At 45.9% G+C, this 17,123-nt stretch overlaps 1 protein-coding gene across 1 annotated transcript in view; it reads left to right on the plus strand.

Moving 5' to 3' along the window:
* The window catches only part of LOC126528312 (uncharacterized), a 64,201-nt gene extending 48,766 nt beyond the window's left edge, over nucleotides 1–15,435 (plus strand). Inside the window, exons 9-11 of the mRNA XM_050176192.3 lie at nucleotides 8,716–9,062; nucleotides 9,726–10,080; nucleotides 14,349–15,435. Coding sequence (XP_050032149.1) covers nucleotides 8,716–9,062; nucleotides 9,726–10,080; nucleotides 14,349–14,672 — 1,026 coding nt within the window. The 3' untranslated portion in view covers nucleotides 14,673–15,435. The remainder of the gene's footprint in view (nucleotides 1–8,715; nucleotides 9,063–9,725; nucleotides 10,081–14,348) is intronic.
* The last annotated feature ends 1,688 nt before the right edge of the window (nucleotides 15,436–17,123 follow it).

Genomic DNA, 17,123 nt, shown 5'->3' on the forward strand with positions numbered 1-17,123 from the left:
GCCACGTACTCGTGGTCGTGCCCATCCTGGAAGAAAGAAAAAGAAATCGTAACGATCGAAGTGAAAGAAAATATCTCATTCAAGGAGGCACGCAGGCGGGTAGCATACCTGCCAAAGAAAAGCTTTGCCGAAGTGGCACGTCAGGGGGCAGCGTCACAACGGCCTCCGGCGGCTTTCCGACTCACAAGCAGTGAATCGGCAACTACGCCAACTGCCCCCACGGTGGTTGCAGCTAGCGCTGCTCCGCCAACCGAGCAGAAGGGACCTTCGACCCCGAAGGTGCGCGCAGCCGAGGCTGCTGCAACCACCCCGGCCCCTTCCAGCGCTGGCAACAGCCGGCGCAGCCAAATCTCTCAGGGAGCCCCATCGACCTCTGGGCTGGTGGGCGCAGGGGTCTTGCCCTCCAAGGCGGGACTCCCTCTGAAAACTTCTCGCTCGGAAGTGCACGTGTCCGGAGCCTCACTACAGGCAGTGGACACAACACCTATCCTAAACGCGCACCAAGCGCCTAAGGAGCGGTGAGCCTCCCTCGAAGGCTCCAGAAAGGGCAAAACTCCCGTTACAGGGTCTCGAAAGGGCTCTGTAATTTAATCTCAGTAATTTCCATAATCACTAATTCTGTTTCTATACACACAGCACCTATCGACCTCCAATATGAATACACAAATAATTCAATGGAACGTCAGAGGTCTTCTTAGGAACCTTGATGATGTGCAAGAGCTTATCCAAAAACACAATTCAAAAGTGCTGTGTCTACAGGAAACACACCTTAAACCACAAAATACAAACTTTCTCCGACCGTATGTCAAGTTTCGCAAAGATCGCGATGGTGCTGTCGTATCGTCAGGCGGTGTTGCCATTTTTATTCATAAAAGTATTTCCTGTCAGCGTTTACAGCTACAAACGCCCCTTGAAGCAGTGGCGGTTCGAGTTGTTCTCCTAAATAAACTCGTCACGATTTGCTCGATTTGCATACCCCCACACTACAAATTAAACAAACATGAATTTCAGTCATTTATACACGAATTGCCAGAACCTTGCGTTGGTCTTGGCGATTTCAATGCGCACAGCTCCCTGTGGGGCGACTCGTCTAGATGCGCGAGGTTGTCTTGTTGAACAGTTCCTTTTTTCTTGTGGTGCGTGCCTTCTGAATAAGGAAGCCACATATTACTCTCTAGCAAACAGAACCTTTTCTTCAATCGATCTCAGGATAGTTTCTCCTTCTATTCTGCCTGAACTCGAATGGGAAGTTACAAAGAACCCTTACGGAAGCGATCACTTCCCCATACTACTACGAACACCTAAAGAAAACGAATATCCACCACAGGCACCTCGGTGGAAGATTGAGACAGCTGATTGGGATAAATTTCGAACTCTTACTGGTATCTCATGGCATGACATCTCCTCGTTAGAAATTGATGCTGCTGTGGATTATTTTACAGCCTTGATAATAGATGCCGCATCTAAATGCATATCACAAGTAAATCGCTTGGCATGTAAACGGCGCGTCTCGTGGTGGAACGACGATTGTAGGATCGCTCGTAAGAAACAAAACAAAGCGGTGGGGTTGCTACGCGCCTCCCCCACTGCGGAGAGTCTTATAAACTTTAAAAAAGTAAAATCCCAAGGCAGGCGAACCCGCCGACAGGCCAGAAGAGAGAGCTGGCAAAAGTTTCAGTCGGGTATCAACTCTTATACAGAGGAGGCGAAAGTCTGGAACAGGGTTAACAGGATAAAAGGACGAGAAATTTATTCACTCCCCCTTGTAAACACACAAGGCGAAACCCTGCAAGACCAGGCAGATTCACTTAGGGAGCACTTTGAGCGTGTGTCGAGCTCAATCAATTATTCTCAGTCCTTTCTTAAACAAAGAAATAATAGAACGTAAGCCAATGATACTAAAATCCAGGCAGAATGAACCGTATAACCGGCCTTTCAGCATTGCCGAGTTGAGAGCTGCCTTGAACACATGCAAAAGCACTGCACCGGGACCTGACAGTCATGTATGGCATGATCAGAAACCTACATACTGACACAAGTTACACTACTTACACTATTCAACACTATTTGGGCTTCCGGATACCTCCCATGCACATCGAAAGAAGCGAATGTGGTTCCTGTTCTGAAGCACGGAAAAGACGCCTCCTTGGCGGCAAGTTACCGTCCGATAGCTCTAACTAATTGTCTGTGTAAGCTTCTTGAAAAAATGATAAATCGCAGACTTATACATTTCTTTGAGCTCAACAATATGCTCGATCCTTATCATTGTGGATTCCGAGAAGGGCGGTCGACAACCGATCATCTTGTGCGCATTGAAGGAAATATCCGCGATGCATTTACACATAAACAGTTTTTCCTATCCATATTCCTCGATATGGAGAAGGCATATGATACGGCATGGCGTTACGGGATCTTGCGAGACCTGTCGGAAATTGGAATCCGTGGAAATATGCTGAACACAATTGAAAGCTATTTGTCAAATCGTACCTTCCGAGTAAAAGTCGGTAATGCACTCTCACGTGCTTTTACGCAGGAAACTGGTGTACTCCAGGGAGGAGTGCTCAGCTGCACTCTCTTTATCGTTAAGATGAACACGCTACGTGCTTCACTGCCACCGGCCATTTTTTATTCCGTATACGTAGACGATATACAAATAGGCTTCAAATCCTGCAACCTCACAGTATGTGAGAGACAGGTACAGCAGGGCTTTAACAAGGTTTCCAAGTGGGTAGACGAAAACGGATTTAAAGTGAACCCCAACAAAAGTTCTTGCGTGCTTTTCACAAGAAAGAGGACTCATTGCAGAACCCAGTATCGAAATGTATGCTCAGCGAATTCCTGTGAACAAAGAACACAAGTTCTTAGGCATCATACTTGATTCTAAATTAACTTTTATTGCACACATAAAGTACCTCAAGGTCATATGCTTAAAAACAACGAACTTAAATTAACCCACACAACATGGGGCAGCGACAGGAAATGTTTAATGAATCTTTACAAGAGCCTCATTCAATCACGGTTGGACTACGGTGCCGTGATCTATCATTCTGCAGCCCCGAGCACGCTAAAGATGCTAGATCCGGTCCACCATCTAGGAATCCGACTGGCCACTGGAGCTTTCAGAAAAAGTCCCATTGAAAGTTTATATGCAGAATCAAATGAGTGGTAACTTCATCTGCAGCGAACATACATCAGCCAAACATATTTTGTTAAAGTCCACTCTAATCCTCAACATACGTGTTTTAATGCCATTAACGATATGACATATGCTACACTCTTTCATAATCGTCCCTCCGTAAGACAGCCTTTCTCGCTGCGTGTGAGGGAGCTTAGTGATCAAATGCATGTCCCACTCCTCGAGCTCCGCCTAATGCATCCAGCCAAGCTGCTACCTCCTTGGGAGTGGCAGCTCATACAATGCGATATATATTTTGTGCAAGTCACAAAGCATGCTCCAGAGATTTAAATCCAAATGCATTTCCAAATCCAAAATGCAACTCCACTACAAATACTCCTGCACGGAGTTCTGCACAGACGCATCGAAGTCACACGACGGGGTGTCCTATGCAGCCGTCGGTCCATCCTTCTCGGAAGCCGATGTGCTGCATCCGGAAACCAGTATCTTTATGGCCGAGGCCTACGCACTGACAGCCGAGGCCTACGCACATCCTCCGGCGGCAGCCCGAGTCGCACAGAGTGTGACGGCGGTTACGCCATCAGCACCCCTGGAAGAAGCAGCCACAGCTGTTCCGCCCTTTGCCATGAAGGGCCAGCAGTCCTCCGGGCCTCCCGTTCCCAAGGCCACTGCTCGTGTAGACAGACCCGAAAAATTCCCGAACGTGCCCGCCGAGCGGGATTCATCCTGCGCCTCTGAAGAGGCGATGATTGCAACAAACACGAATCCGGCGTCTCCGTGAAACGGCGTAGCTCTGTGGCGCGCGCCAAGAAGAAATATCCCGGATCACGGGCCCTGGAAAGGCTTCGTGAGCTAACCGAATTTATTTCTCTAGACACACGCCACAAAACATTTGTAATATGGCCACATTGATAATGCATTGGAATGTGAGAGGTCTAATACACAATCTTGATGACATCAAGGAACTCCTTCAGAAGTTTATTCCAAGGGTGCTTTGTGTGCAGGAGGCACACCTCATCCCTTCACACACTCATACATTATGCCATTTACCGCAAAGATCGCAATGACGCTTTCGCCTCGTGAGGCGGTGTTGCTATAATAGTTGATAAGGGGTGACGCCTGCCAGCATTTACATCTGCAAACGCCCCTTGAGACAGTTGCGATCAGAGCCGCGCTGTTTAATAAGCTAGTCAGGTAGCTCTCTGTACATCCCTCCTAGCCATCAACTTTCCATAACAGAATTCCAGATCCTTATCGCCGAACTCCCCGAAGCTTACATTGTAGTAGGCGATTTAAATGCACAAAACACCCTCTAGGAAGATTCTCGTTGCCATACAAGAGGTGCCCTCTTGTATGCACTTCCTTTCATCCACAATTACATGCTTACTAAACAAGAAAGAGCCCACATTCTACAGCTTGGCAAAAAAACATTCTCATATATAGATTCAAATATCACATCAAGTACGCTCTTGCCATACCTGGTATGGAACGTGATCAAAAGTCCATATGGGAGTGACCACTTCCCAATTGTCTTAAAATTAACAAAGGCGATAAGCGTTCTCCACATCTGCCCCGTTGGAAGGCAGACTGTGCTGACTCGAAACGATACTCAGGGCTGACATATTTGCGCTGGGATGACGATCCAATCCCTGAAAAGAATGGATCGCCCTCTAAACGACGTAAGCCTTGCGGGAATGAGCAGTGTAAGGAGGCTCGCAAAAATAAAAAAAACTTGGAGTCGCCTTCGCCACTGTCCAACAAGCGAAAAGTTGTTCAACTTCAAAAAAATTAAGTCGGAAGGTCGAAGAACGCGCCGCCGTGCCACAAGGGGAAGCTGGCCAAAATACATCTCTAGTATTAATTCATGTACAGACGAAAGAAAGCTTTGACTAGGGTAAAGAAAATAAGCGGCGAAACTCATCCTCTACCATTCGTAAGTACACTTATTGACCAAGCTGATTCTCTAGGGGCACATTTTCAAGATTTCTAGTTCATTAAAGTGCTGAGATACATTTCTTAGATACCGGCAACAAGTGGAGCAACTGCCCCTGGGTGGGAAAGGGAACAGTAATCAACCTTACAACCGTCCATCTAACATGGCGTAATTTCAGGCTGCATTAAATGGCTGTAACAAGTCCGCTCCAGGAAGGAACAGAATACCGTATGATATAGTCAAACCCCTACACCCTGAAACCCACAAAAGACTTGTCACTCTTCAGCTCCGTGTTCCCTGCCGGCTGCATTCCATCCGCCTGGAAGGAAGCACTAATCATTCCGATACTAAAAGCCGGCAAAAACAACTTCGGTCAACAGCTACAGGCCTGTATCCTTGACATGTTGCCTATGTAAACTGTTTGAGAAAATGGTTAACCGGCGTCTCCTTCATTTTCTTGTAACAAACCACTCGATCCCCTACAGTGTGGTTTCAGGGAAGGTAGATCCAAAACTGATCACCTTGTCCTTATCGAGACGAATATTCGCGATGGTTTTGTGCATAAGCAGTTCTTTTTCTCAGTATTTACTGACATGGAGAAGGCATATGGCACCACCTGGCGTTTCGGAATTCTCCGTCACCTGGCTTAAATGGGAGTCCGAGGCAATTCACTGAATGTCATCCAAGGTTATGTCTAACCGCTCGTTCCGTGTTAGAGTTGGTAATGTGCTATTTCGTCTATTTACACAGGAAACTGGTGTACCACAAGGTGGTGTGCTTAGCTGCACTCAATTCGTTGTAAAAATGAACTCGATTTATACTATCGTAAAGCGTACAATGTTTTATTCGATATATGTGTATGCCGTACAAATAGATTTTAAATCGTGTAGTATTTCCACCTGAGGGACATGTACAGCTTGGACTAAACAAATTATCAAAGTGGGCTGATGAGAATGGGTCTAAATTAAACCCGCCAAAAAGCACGTGAGTTCTCTTTTCGAACAACAGAGGTATGTTACATGATACCGCTATTTATCTTAATCGACAACAGCTCCCTGTGAGGCATGAACATAAATTTTGGGCCTCATTTTAGATTCTCACTTGACATTTATCCCCCACTTGAAATATCTGAAGGCGAAGTGCGTGAAGACAATGAATCTCTTGTCCCGTAAATCCTGGGGAAGTGACAGAAGCTGCATCTTGAGGTTGTATAAAAGTCTGATAAGGACACGCCTTGACTACAGTGCCATAGTGTATAGCTCTGCTACGTCTTGTGCCTTGAAGATGCCCGATTCAATTCACCACTTGGGTATCCGTCTTCGTACAGGTGCTTTAAGTACTAGTCCCATAGAAAACCTGTACGTTGAATCGAACGAATGGTCTCTACATCTACAAAGGACACATTTAACTTTCTCTTACACCCTAAATGTTAAATCCGATATTCAGCATCCATGCCATTTTTCAATTCGCGACTTGACCACTGCCAGGCTATTCCGTAACCACCCAGCCATCCGGCCTCCTCTGTCCCACCGGTTCGCAACACTCAGGAAAAACAGAGGTCCCCCTTTTATAGAATATCCTAATGGCTCCTACTCGGCTTCCACCGCCTAGGGAGAGGCAGACTATCCAACGTGATATCTTTCTTTGAAATATCGAAACGAGCACCTGAGGCTTCCATACAATTTCTTTTTCTTGAACACAAAGGGAAGTACTCCTGTGATGAATTTTACACAGATGCTTCGAAGTCTCCTGCTGGTGTTGCTTATGCAGCTCTTGGACCCTAATTTTCAACATCTGGGGCACTAAACCCACACACCAGTATCTTTACAGCAGAAGCATACGCTACTCTCGGCTATTAAACACATAAGGCTCACAAATGTCGCTAATACCTCTGTCACACGAACACGCAAAAACTCTTTTACGTAAGCGGTCTTTTACCAAGTTGAAAGGCTTTTTATTGAAGAGGCCTTGCGCAGCAGACACACGGCAAAGACGAACTCTTTTTAGGGTTTCCATCTGGAGACGCTACCGAAAGCGTGGCGCTAGCATCCGAACAAAATCGGCCAGAACAAACTGATGTATCTCAAAGTATAAAGTGAAAACTTATTGTATTACACATTTTTCAAGTAGATTTAAGAACGCCAGATTAAGAAACGTAAATGGAAAGAGTTATTGTAGCAGGTTACAGAGCATTTGGCCTGCTTACGAGGCCCCTTCGACAATGCTTACGAGGATACAGAAGATAGTGAACACTGCTGAGTTTACTACACCTTCCGCGAGACATCAAATTATTTTTTTACGATTAGCCTAGGTGACAGAAAAATACGCATTTGCTTAGTTTTCTCTAGTGTATTATAATTTCTGGCACCCACTGGTTTCGAGGCTACTCCTTTTCGGCCTTAAAAGAGATTGACGAACTACGCTTCCAGAAAAGACCGCTTCTGTAAAAGAGATCGCTCCCTGTCGTGTGTCTGCGAACGAAACTCTTTTTCCGGAGAAGTCTTTTTGCGCAAAGGACTTTCGAGTGCCCGTGTGACAGGGGCATAAGACTGTTCTCTTTACACTCATTAAGTGTCGGGAGAGCACTGATTAGTTTACGAAAACATAAGCATTCTGTTTCGAATGAGCTGTGTAACTTACTGTGCTCGGCATATATGTGCAACCAAACAATTGCCTTATGCTGGGTACCTGGTCATAAAGGTACAAAAGCCAAGTAGCTGTTGACGAAAACACTACGTCAGTGAGTTTTAGCGATACAGATGGTAATGTCCCCATCCATGCTACAGATCTAAAGTCTTTTCTACATCGTGAACTGAGGAGTCATTGGCAATTAGAGTGGTATGCACAACGATTTAATAAACTACAGATGATAAAACGAAAACTATGGAATTGGATAAGTGACAACAGCACGGTACAAGGAAGCACTTCTTTGTCGATTAAGCATAGGACACACTTATGATATTCACTCTTACCTCTTGACTGAGGGCGATCCTCTGACTTGTATGAAGTGCGGCAATAGTCTGACAGTCCTCCATGTTCTTATTCAATGCCCTGTAATACAAACAGAGAGGAAAAGACATTTCCCTTCTGCATATCGTGAAAATATACGTCTTCACCCCGCAGTTTTCCTTAGCGATGAACCGCTTTTTAACCTTAAAGTAGTCGTAGAGTTTTTAGCTAAAACAGATACTCTGAATATCATTTGGGAAGGTAAATATTAGCGCACAACTAACAGCCCTTGTATTTAAGGGCTCCTTTGAAGTTCTGGTGTCACTGTTATGTGTTGGTTTGTTGCATCATGTGTATTTAACGAAACCCAATTGCCATCGCCCATGTCCCTAACTAATAAGTGTCATCATTTTAGTAGCTTTATATTTTACGCCATTTACGGCGATAGTTTTCAGGCCCTCTTACAGCCATATCTCATCTACCACGATGAATTAACTGTCCACGCCATTCCCATGACATTGCTAAAATTACAATTTTTTATGTCGCTCTTTGGCCACACCTAGCCATTGCGCATTAAACAGCACATATCATCTTCGTTTATGGACGCCACAATTTTGCGCCATGTGCACTTTTTATCGAGCGTTCCCAGTTGTCACTGTGCCGCAGAGTACGACTGTTTGCGTAAATACGCTTGCAGGCAAACAAGACGCTGCAAGCGCTTTTCATCAGCTTGAGAGGTACGCAGCCCCAGGACGAGATCGCCGGCCTGTTCGATCTGATCCAGAAAATCGACGTCTTCTCCCGCCTGAATCTGGTCTGGTTCAACCCTCGTGGATCAGACTTCGCCCGTGGCGTCCGTGTTTCCCAAGTGCCCACCATTGTGCAGAACCTGGACGGGAGGGGAGCGGAGGACGTGGAGAACTTCCTAGACGCCCTCGTCTCCACTCGCAAAGTTGGCATGCTCTTACTCGAGTGCGCAGCGCCTGCAGGACCACGTGTGGTTCGAAAGCTTACCGACACTCTCGCCCGGATCAACTCCCTAGGGCAAGTAGCGCTCATTTATCTTATAACGGAAGTGCTGGGGACATGTTGCAATTTCCCTGTTGAAGCACCACGTGAAGCGCAGGATAGGTGACCACGTAACTGGTTTCGGAGGCGCTGAGTAATATAAGAAATGAATTTCTAGCCTACTGATTGAGAAGTCGGTGGTGCTTAGACGCTCAACGCTCACAAAATGGAATAAAGCAGAAAACAAATGCAATGACAACATATAGGTAATTATTTGCCTCTTATTCGAAAGGACATAATCTGAGTTAAACAAAATTAAAATGGAATAAAATTGAGCTTACCGCTGGTGGAAGCCGAAAACAAAATGTTTGCGTCATGCTGGCGCTGCTCTATTAGTTGATAATAAGTGGTCTTGGGATATGTCACATCGGCGACTGAGTATGCGCGCTGGGTGTGTCCACAGCGCACTGAAACCACTGGGTAAACGTAAATGAATATAAACACCGCCTTGTATATTCGCTACATAAACGCTTGCTACAAAAGACGAATTATTCGTACAACCGTTCCCTGCATATCATGAATGAACCTTACGATACGTAAGCTAAACTGCCAAAGTTTTAGGTTGGCGATGCTGTTAACGTTATATTAGGAGCTACAGAAGTAAAGTGACAAGATGCGTTGGCCTTTTCTCTCGTGCAGGCATTTGCTGCTGCACGTAAACTTGGCTGAGGCCGACGTGGTCAACTTGTTCCGCTCCCTCGAAGGAAACAGCAGCATTGCACTTATGGAGATTCGTCGCGTCACCTTCAGGAGAAGAGCCGCCAAGGCGTTAGGGCGATTGGTTGAGCGCAACCGAACGCTGGTCTCTCTCATCGTAGACTTGGAAGACAGTGACCCCGCTGTCGACTACATGATTCAGCTGCGCAACGTCTGCCGCGAACTCAAGGAGGCGCTTTCGCGAAACCGCTTTGTCATCGGCATCGCCGTGAATGTGGAGAGGGGAAGGGATCGTTCCAGAGACCCCGTCATCTTGGGCGCTCTCCGGCGTAACCTGGTGCGTGCCTGCATTTCCCTTTGGTTACAAGACATTGCTCATAGGACTCATAGGACTCATAGGCTCATAGGTGAATGGCTAGTTCGACTGCTGGAACCTGGCGAGCTGGAAATTGAGCAGCTTTCTTTGGCTCTAAAGCCCGTTTCGTGGTTGTACGGTGGCTTGAATTTTACAGCCAATTCCGGTCACGTGCAAACGCGTTGCGGCAGGTTCATCGCTGAACGCCTACTACTGCACTCTAAACATTTTTACGCCTTTGTAAGTGTGCAAAAGGCGTTCGGTTGTCACATGGCTAACAGCCTCACGTTTAAGTGTTAAAATCAAAGTGTTGGTGGGAACCGATGATGGTATCTTGTTTGCCGACTTTTTCTTGCAAGTAGGAAGGACGAAACCTGTGGCAGACGACATAAAAAGAGCATTAAAGTTTCATATCTATCCTTGTGAAATTCTGTCGGATATTTCTGCGCGAGCAAAGCTGTCACAATGATTACCTACTTTTCAACTACGTCTTTTATTATTGCTCGTCTAGTTAGAGCTCCGTTGTCGTCCTCTATAAATGTTTGACGTAATAGTTCTGCGGCAAACTGCAAGGTAGAGAAAGGAAATTAAGGGAAAATGAAACATCCACCTTATCGCAGCAATTGATACAAAGGAAACCAATACGGCTTCTTCGAAAGAAAAGCCTCGCCGTTAAAGGAAAATTCGTCCGTTGAAGGAAAGTTGCTACGATTGGGTGGATGTCCAATTTTCCCTTAATTATTCCATAAATATTTGTAAGGCCCTAACGGTAGGTGTCTTACTCGTGTGACCAGCAAACACCCTTAAGGGGGTAAACATTTTTACAGTGTGGAAGTTCAAATGCTCCAATGGAGTGCTCGGGAATTACAGCCCTTCTTTTCTCCCACCCCTTTGAAGCATGAAACGCTACACGTGTGTCCTCCCTGCAGCAAATGTTTACACGAATTCAAGCCTGTGCTTCCTTTTCTGAAGCGAATAACCTTCTAGAATAGTTCGGCTATTCGCTTGCATATACAGTCATTGTCGACGGTTGCTGCACAATTTTCTTGGTAGCTTACTCAAATCTGCTGGAAACCTTTGGTAGCGGTTATCGGTACGACTAGTGCGATTCGTCGAAGAGTCTTTGTGGACGTATGCAGCGCGTTACACTACCTAGTGCGCGTTTGGCAAGAACACCCACCATTGCGTGCCCCGCACAAAGGTGTAATTTATGCTGAAATGCACTAGAATAAGGCGTAGATCCCTCAATGCCTTCCTGAAGTTTAAAGAAATGTTTTACACGGGTATCGTGTGCCATCTGACGTTGTAATACTGTCAACAGCTGCACCCTACAAGTTCGCATTATGTTTCATTAAACGGCGAGACTGTTTTCACTGTTGCAGCAGCCATCTTCGAGAAGCATTGCGCGTTGTCGAACACCGGGACATACCGTGTCTTTGCTGCTTAAATTGAGACGCGGTGTAAATGTTTGACTATCGGTGCGGTGCAGTTATTGACACGGTATCCATCCAGAAGTCTACAAAGCAAAAATAGTTTTCCGTGAATTGAAATTAAGCAAGGACGTGGGGATTGTTTTGTCACTGCGTAAATGGAGAACAAAAAATTAGAAAATTATGGCAGAACCCATCTCGCGATGACTGCCGCCGGTAATGAATTTGTATTCACAAAATGCAGCGACAGCTGTATTCGCTACTGCATGAAAATAGTCTAAACGCCGGAGTGACGACGCTGTAACGAATATTACAATGTCACGAGCACGAGCATATGCCTACTCGCGAAAGCTGGTTGACAACTTGGGCCGCAGTGTTCGGAAAGAGGCTCGATAGATCTACAGATGGATGGAGGGATGGATGGATAGACAGGTTCAAAACACTCGAAGTAGCTAAGAATGCTTATCACATTTAAAATATGCTTTTTAAGTTATCCACCTCTACTAGAACTTTTTGTTAGAACATATGTTAAATATGTTGAAGCCATTGTAGTGCAGTCAGCACAGAGACAGGAGATAGTACGCGATGGGCGCTACACGCTCAACAAATTCTTTAGGTTTCCCCAGGAAGGCAAAAGAAAAGAGAACGTGGAGAATAATACGCATTATTTTGTACTTTTCCAACTCTGCTAGGGAAACCCAATATATCAGTTGTCAAAGTAGCCCCTGTGATGTTCAGACCTTCGCTCTCACTGCATTACAATCACTGCAACGAATAACTTTCCCAAGAACACTTTATAGTAAATGCCAAATATTTTTCCGAAGCTCAGAAAGCTATATTATGTAAACGTTGAAGTCAGCCTATGCTTCCTCAATATAACTTGCTGCTGCACGTTGTTACGAAACAAAATGTATATCAAACTTCCTACCATCTCGGCAGTCGCCCTTGATCACATCGGTGTATGTAATTTGAAGATAGAAATGTGGCATTCCTTCTGGCGTATTCACCGATACACGTTTTTGGATGGCAGTAAGTCATGTCTGCAGTGAGTTGAATTGCCCGACGTTAGCATTTCTCACCGTCACCGGGCATCGGGGGCATGCATTTTCCATAGGTATACAAGTTCCAAATTACCCAGCGCTTCATTGTCCCTTTATATTCACCAAGAAAACATTCACCAAGAAGCACCTTTTAATTGCATTGCTTCCCATCCCTTTTTTCATCTTTAAAAGAGCAGCATCTTGTGTCTTGAACAAGGTTGCACAACGCTTTGTATTGCACACAAAGTGAGAAAGCGAATTTAAGGTCATTCCCTTAGTTTTTAGTGAATGGTTCGAACCGCATTTACAAAATGAACAACTTTATCGCGCCATTAAGTTGTAGCCTTACGTAGGATGTCGACATTCCACTACATCCTAATCATGCATTCGGCTCACAAGCAGCTTTTCTGGTGGATAGACCACGTGGGTCGCATCGCTAACATATTTACCCCGTTGCCTTTCTACTGGGTGCCCGGGCGTTTACTTTGGAGTGGAAACGGGAGTCTTAAAATTTGAAGCTTTACTTGCGGCACCGCAGTGATGCTGAAAATGGCGAGGCTGAAAATGTCAACCACAGGCTTGAAGACATGTCTGCGAACGACGCCGCATACTGCTAGACACTCGGAGTAGGCTCGCTGGAGGGAAAAAGCAAAACGAGATCGAAATCGGAGAAGTTCACCAAATTACCGGTCCGGTTTCCCCTCTGCACAGGAAGATGCGGTAAGGTCAGAAACAATGAAGAGCTGGAGTTATCTGTGCAGTGGGTTGGGTATTGGCTCCCTAACTCCTCGAGTGTGAGAATTCTTCTCGTTGTCCCCACAAATGTTATCAGACGAACTACAGCTTCTGCGCTATCATCTCTTACGTGAAACTGCCTTGACATTCGCCATTACCAGCGTTTTTTCTTTTACTTACCGTATAGTCATTTTTAGGAAACACCGTAACTGCGTTCGTAGCCTACCTGTCAAGCTCTTCTTGAGAATAAAGTATCATTTGCTTAATATCTTGATTAGCATTCTTAGATACCGGAAACAGCTTGAAGTGTCCGATGTCCTGATCTAACCATTGGCACTGTTATGCCACTGGGTATGGACCAGGGTGTACATGACACTGGGTAAGCACCCCCCCTCAATGAACCTCTTTGGGCCAACATTTGTAAATGATCACGTGCCACTGGGCACGAGCGACTATTTAACAGCGGGAAGCCTGATTGAAGAGATCGGCTGTTGTACACGCCTCGTAGTTACATGACACGTTTCAACAATCACAATACGATGATCATCTAAATGCTGATCGCGATAACTTCGGCCGTCATGAACACGACTTTTGACGGATTGTTTATTTATATATGCTCGCGGCCAATCAGGCCACTGAATCATCCTTGTACTTGTTCATTCATTCTATCTCTCTACTGGCATTGTACCGAGTACGACCACGCTCATGTCATAGCAAAGACCTGTTCCGTGCCATACTTTCATTTTTGATCGCACAGAGCGTAGCGAGGCCGGTGCCCACGTTGGAAAGCTTTAAATAGACACGCTGTTTTATACCCAGATGTAAAAAGTAGGTTGTAAATACAGTCATCGCACCGGACGTAAGTGAAGCGAAACTGGGACGTGTATTCTTCAAAGCTGCTTCACTTTGAAATCATGCGACTATTTAGGTGCAGCGACTGCACCAAAATGTAGGATGGTGTTTTTGATGGTAATAGCTTCAGGACGGACCACGCGATTTCTGTTCACATGTTTCACGCTTAATTGTGCCTTCTTCGAAAACGCAGATGCTTGCCAACAGCGCCGTCCACTTTGTGAATGGCTCCACGGAAAAGAAAGACGCCCTTGCCTTTGAGACCTTGCAGTACTCCTTCTCGGTTCAAATATCCCTTCGCCTTTGTTTCGACGTCCCGGACGAGTCCCTGGAAGAAATGATCACTGAGGCACGCAGACGACTCGCTTTTGACTACTTCGTCCTCGTGGGCGTCGTCAAGGCCAAGATAGTCTGTAACCCGCATCCCAAGAGAAAGACTACTTTCGACAAGATCGGCAAGGACATGCAAGCGCGCATCTGCTCCTACCTCAGCCTGACTGACGTTGTGGACATCTGAAGTGGCGCATTTTTTTTTTCAGTGTGCACTTACAGCTTTTGACAATGGCGCAATCGGGCGTCAGCTCGCACACAGTCGATGCATGGGAAACTTTAAATTTCAAAGTTAGTTTAACAAACTGCCACATCACAAATGGGCTTACCTTCCCTGTCTTCCTTTTTATTTTGTAGCAGTTGAGTCAAGTGAAACCTTTTAAATTCTTAATGCGAAAAATCGTTCTTGCTAGTTTTGGCGTCGAACGGACTCTGTCGAGGATGAGGTAATACCGATTACTAATAGCATGTATCCGACAAACCTTCGCAGGGATGCACATGTACTTTTCATAACTCTCTTACTTGCACACACCCACAGGCTACTTGCCCGCCTATATACATGAAATCTATTGCCAATCGTTCAAGTGTTCGCAAGATTTTTGCGATTCCCACGTCTTCTCGAGTCGCCTCACTCATTTTATGCGTCAAATATTTTAGTTTTTAGCAAAGGCCGACAGCTACATAAATGTCACCCGCATCTTAGGAATCACCTTACTTATCTTGTCATTTGCTTTACGACGTGACGCTGCTCGCAGCGATGATATCATGTGTTGATTCTATGTTCCTGCTCTGTCGCTGTATTGGTAGGCGTCTGTTCTACCAGAATGGCAGAAGCACACCTTTGGCCTGCTTGTATAGCGTTGTACTTCGTTTAACCGAGCTCAGATGAGTTACTCGGTTATGTAACTACTGATTAGAATGGAAGTAAAGCTATTTGACGTGAAGCATTGCATATGTGTTACCTGCTTTCTTTCTTTTTCAAACTGACGAGACGAGTTTTGATGGACTGATTTGATTTGGATGGACTGCGCTACGGCGGAGTCTCCATTAAAGCAGCACAGCTCGTGGCTCTGAGCGGTGCACCTCACATGAATAATACAGACCTTAGAAAAGTGGCGAGTCTTCTGCGATTCATAGCCACGACTACAATGTGTACAGTCGTTTCTTCGACATGGAGGTCACGAACTGGCGCGGGAAATAGTGGAACTTAGTCAACACTTAAGAGAGAAAAGGACATGACATTTTTGTTCAAAGGGTACCCAACCATTGTTACTACTGAACATGACGTAGGCAACGCTGCTCGGGAATTACACGGAATACTGCGTCTCGATTCCTCGCTGTAGGGCTGGCCCTGTGAGAGAGCTCGCCTTCGAACAAATACTTTCCTTGCGCGCGACTAGTCTCGTGGCACCTTTTTTTGCATTTTGCGGGCTTTCTTTCAGGCTTGGGAAAAAACTGTTTTATGTAGCACGTACTCGGCAAACAAAAAGCTCAATGGGGAATTTTCAAAGAATGTTTAGAATTTTCACATTGACACCTTTTCTCTGAATATAATACTTCTGCGCTTGAATAATCAATAGTAAATAATTCTGAAATGTGGCAAAATACAAAAAGTATGACTTGCTCGAAGCGAGACAAGATTACCTTGGTTGCATCCAGCCAGGTGGCACTCGCATAGTAAGTGTTGGCATAGGTTGCATAGGCCGCATGCTATAAGAGGCACCTTATTGCACAGACTAAGTCCTTCGCTGGAACTCGGACCTCCTCCAGCACTTCACTGTCGCGAAGAGTCTTTTCAGTGCCATTTCTGGTTGCGAGCTGCCTTCGCGGAAGCTCCGTCAGCACTATTCGAAAGAAAAATGGTGACCACGAATTTTGCCATTGTCCTCAATTTCAAGTACAGACTAATTATTATGCGGGGCCTAGAGAAAGAACAAACATGTTCTACCTATCGAGGTCATTGCTCTTGAGGTCGCGCGAGTGGTGCCGTCAGGTCAGGACACAACTGGCGGTAGCTGCTCGACGGACTTGATGGGCGAGCGCTTATTGGCCCACCAGTGTGCGGCCTGTCATATATACCGCCCACCGCTCAGATGACGTGCTAGGCATCTCCAGTGTTCAAGTTTCACCCAACACCCCCACAAAGTGTGGAAGTGTGCGGGGAGTGTGTCGCCGGACGAGGGGGCAGATCCCGCCATTTCTTAATGGGTACATTTTGCTGCATCTGAGTTTGGAAATGTTTGCCTGAGTGTGAGGGTTACTGCCTCTTCAGTGCTGAGCTTTTTGTGAGGGGAGAGGATAAATCCTGTGGTGGAGCCGCTGGATCTCGATGAATTTTCCGTAATTGGATGGCAGGGGCACGAAGGTGAAGGATGAGGATTGATGGGACGATTGGTTTTGTCCCGCTTTGTTAGCGCTCGAGCTAAGGAGTTCGCCATTTCGTTCCCCTCGAGTCCCGCGTTACCTGGCGTCTACATGGTGCTATGAGATTCTTCCACCCTCGCGCTCAGTGTCTGAGCCGCCTGCAGCTATGTTCGTCCGTTGCTAAAGTTGCAACACGCCTGTTGCGAGCCAGTAACGACGTGAACTTCGCTACCCACTCCTGTCATGTGGCGTTATTACGTCTACACTCTAAAAA

Source organism: Dermacentor andersoni, chromosome 9 (assembly GCF_023375885.2).
Source record: "Dermacentor andersoni chromosome 9, qqDerAnde1_hic_scaffold, whole genome shotgun sequence".
Taxonomy (NCBI): Eukaryota; Metazoa; Arthropoda; class Arachnida; order Ixodida; family Ixodidae; genus Dermacentor; species Dermacentor andersoni.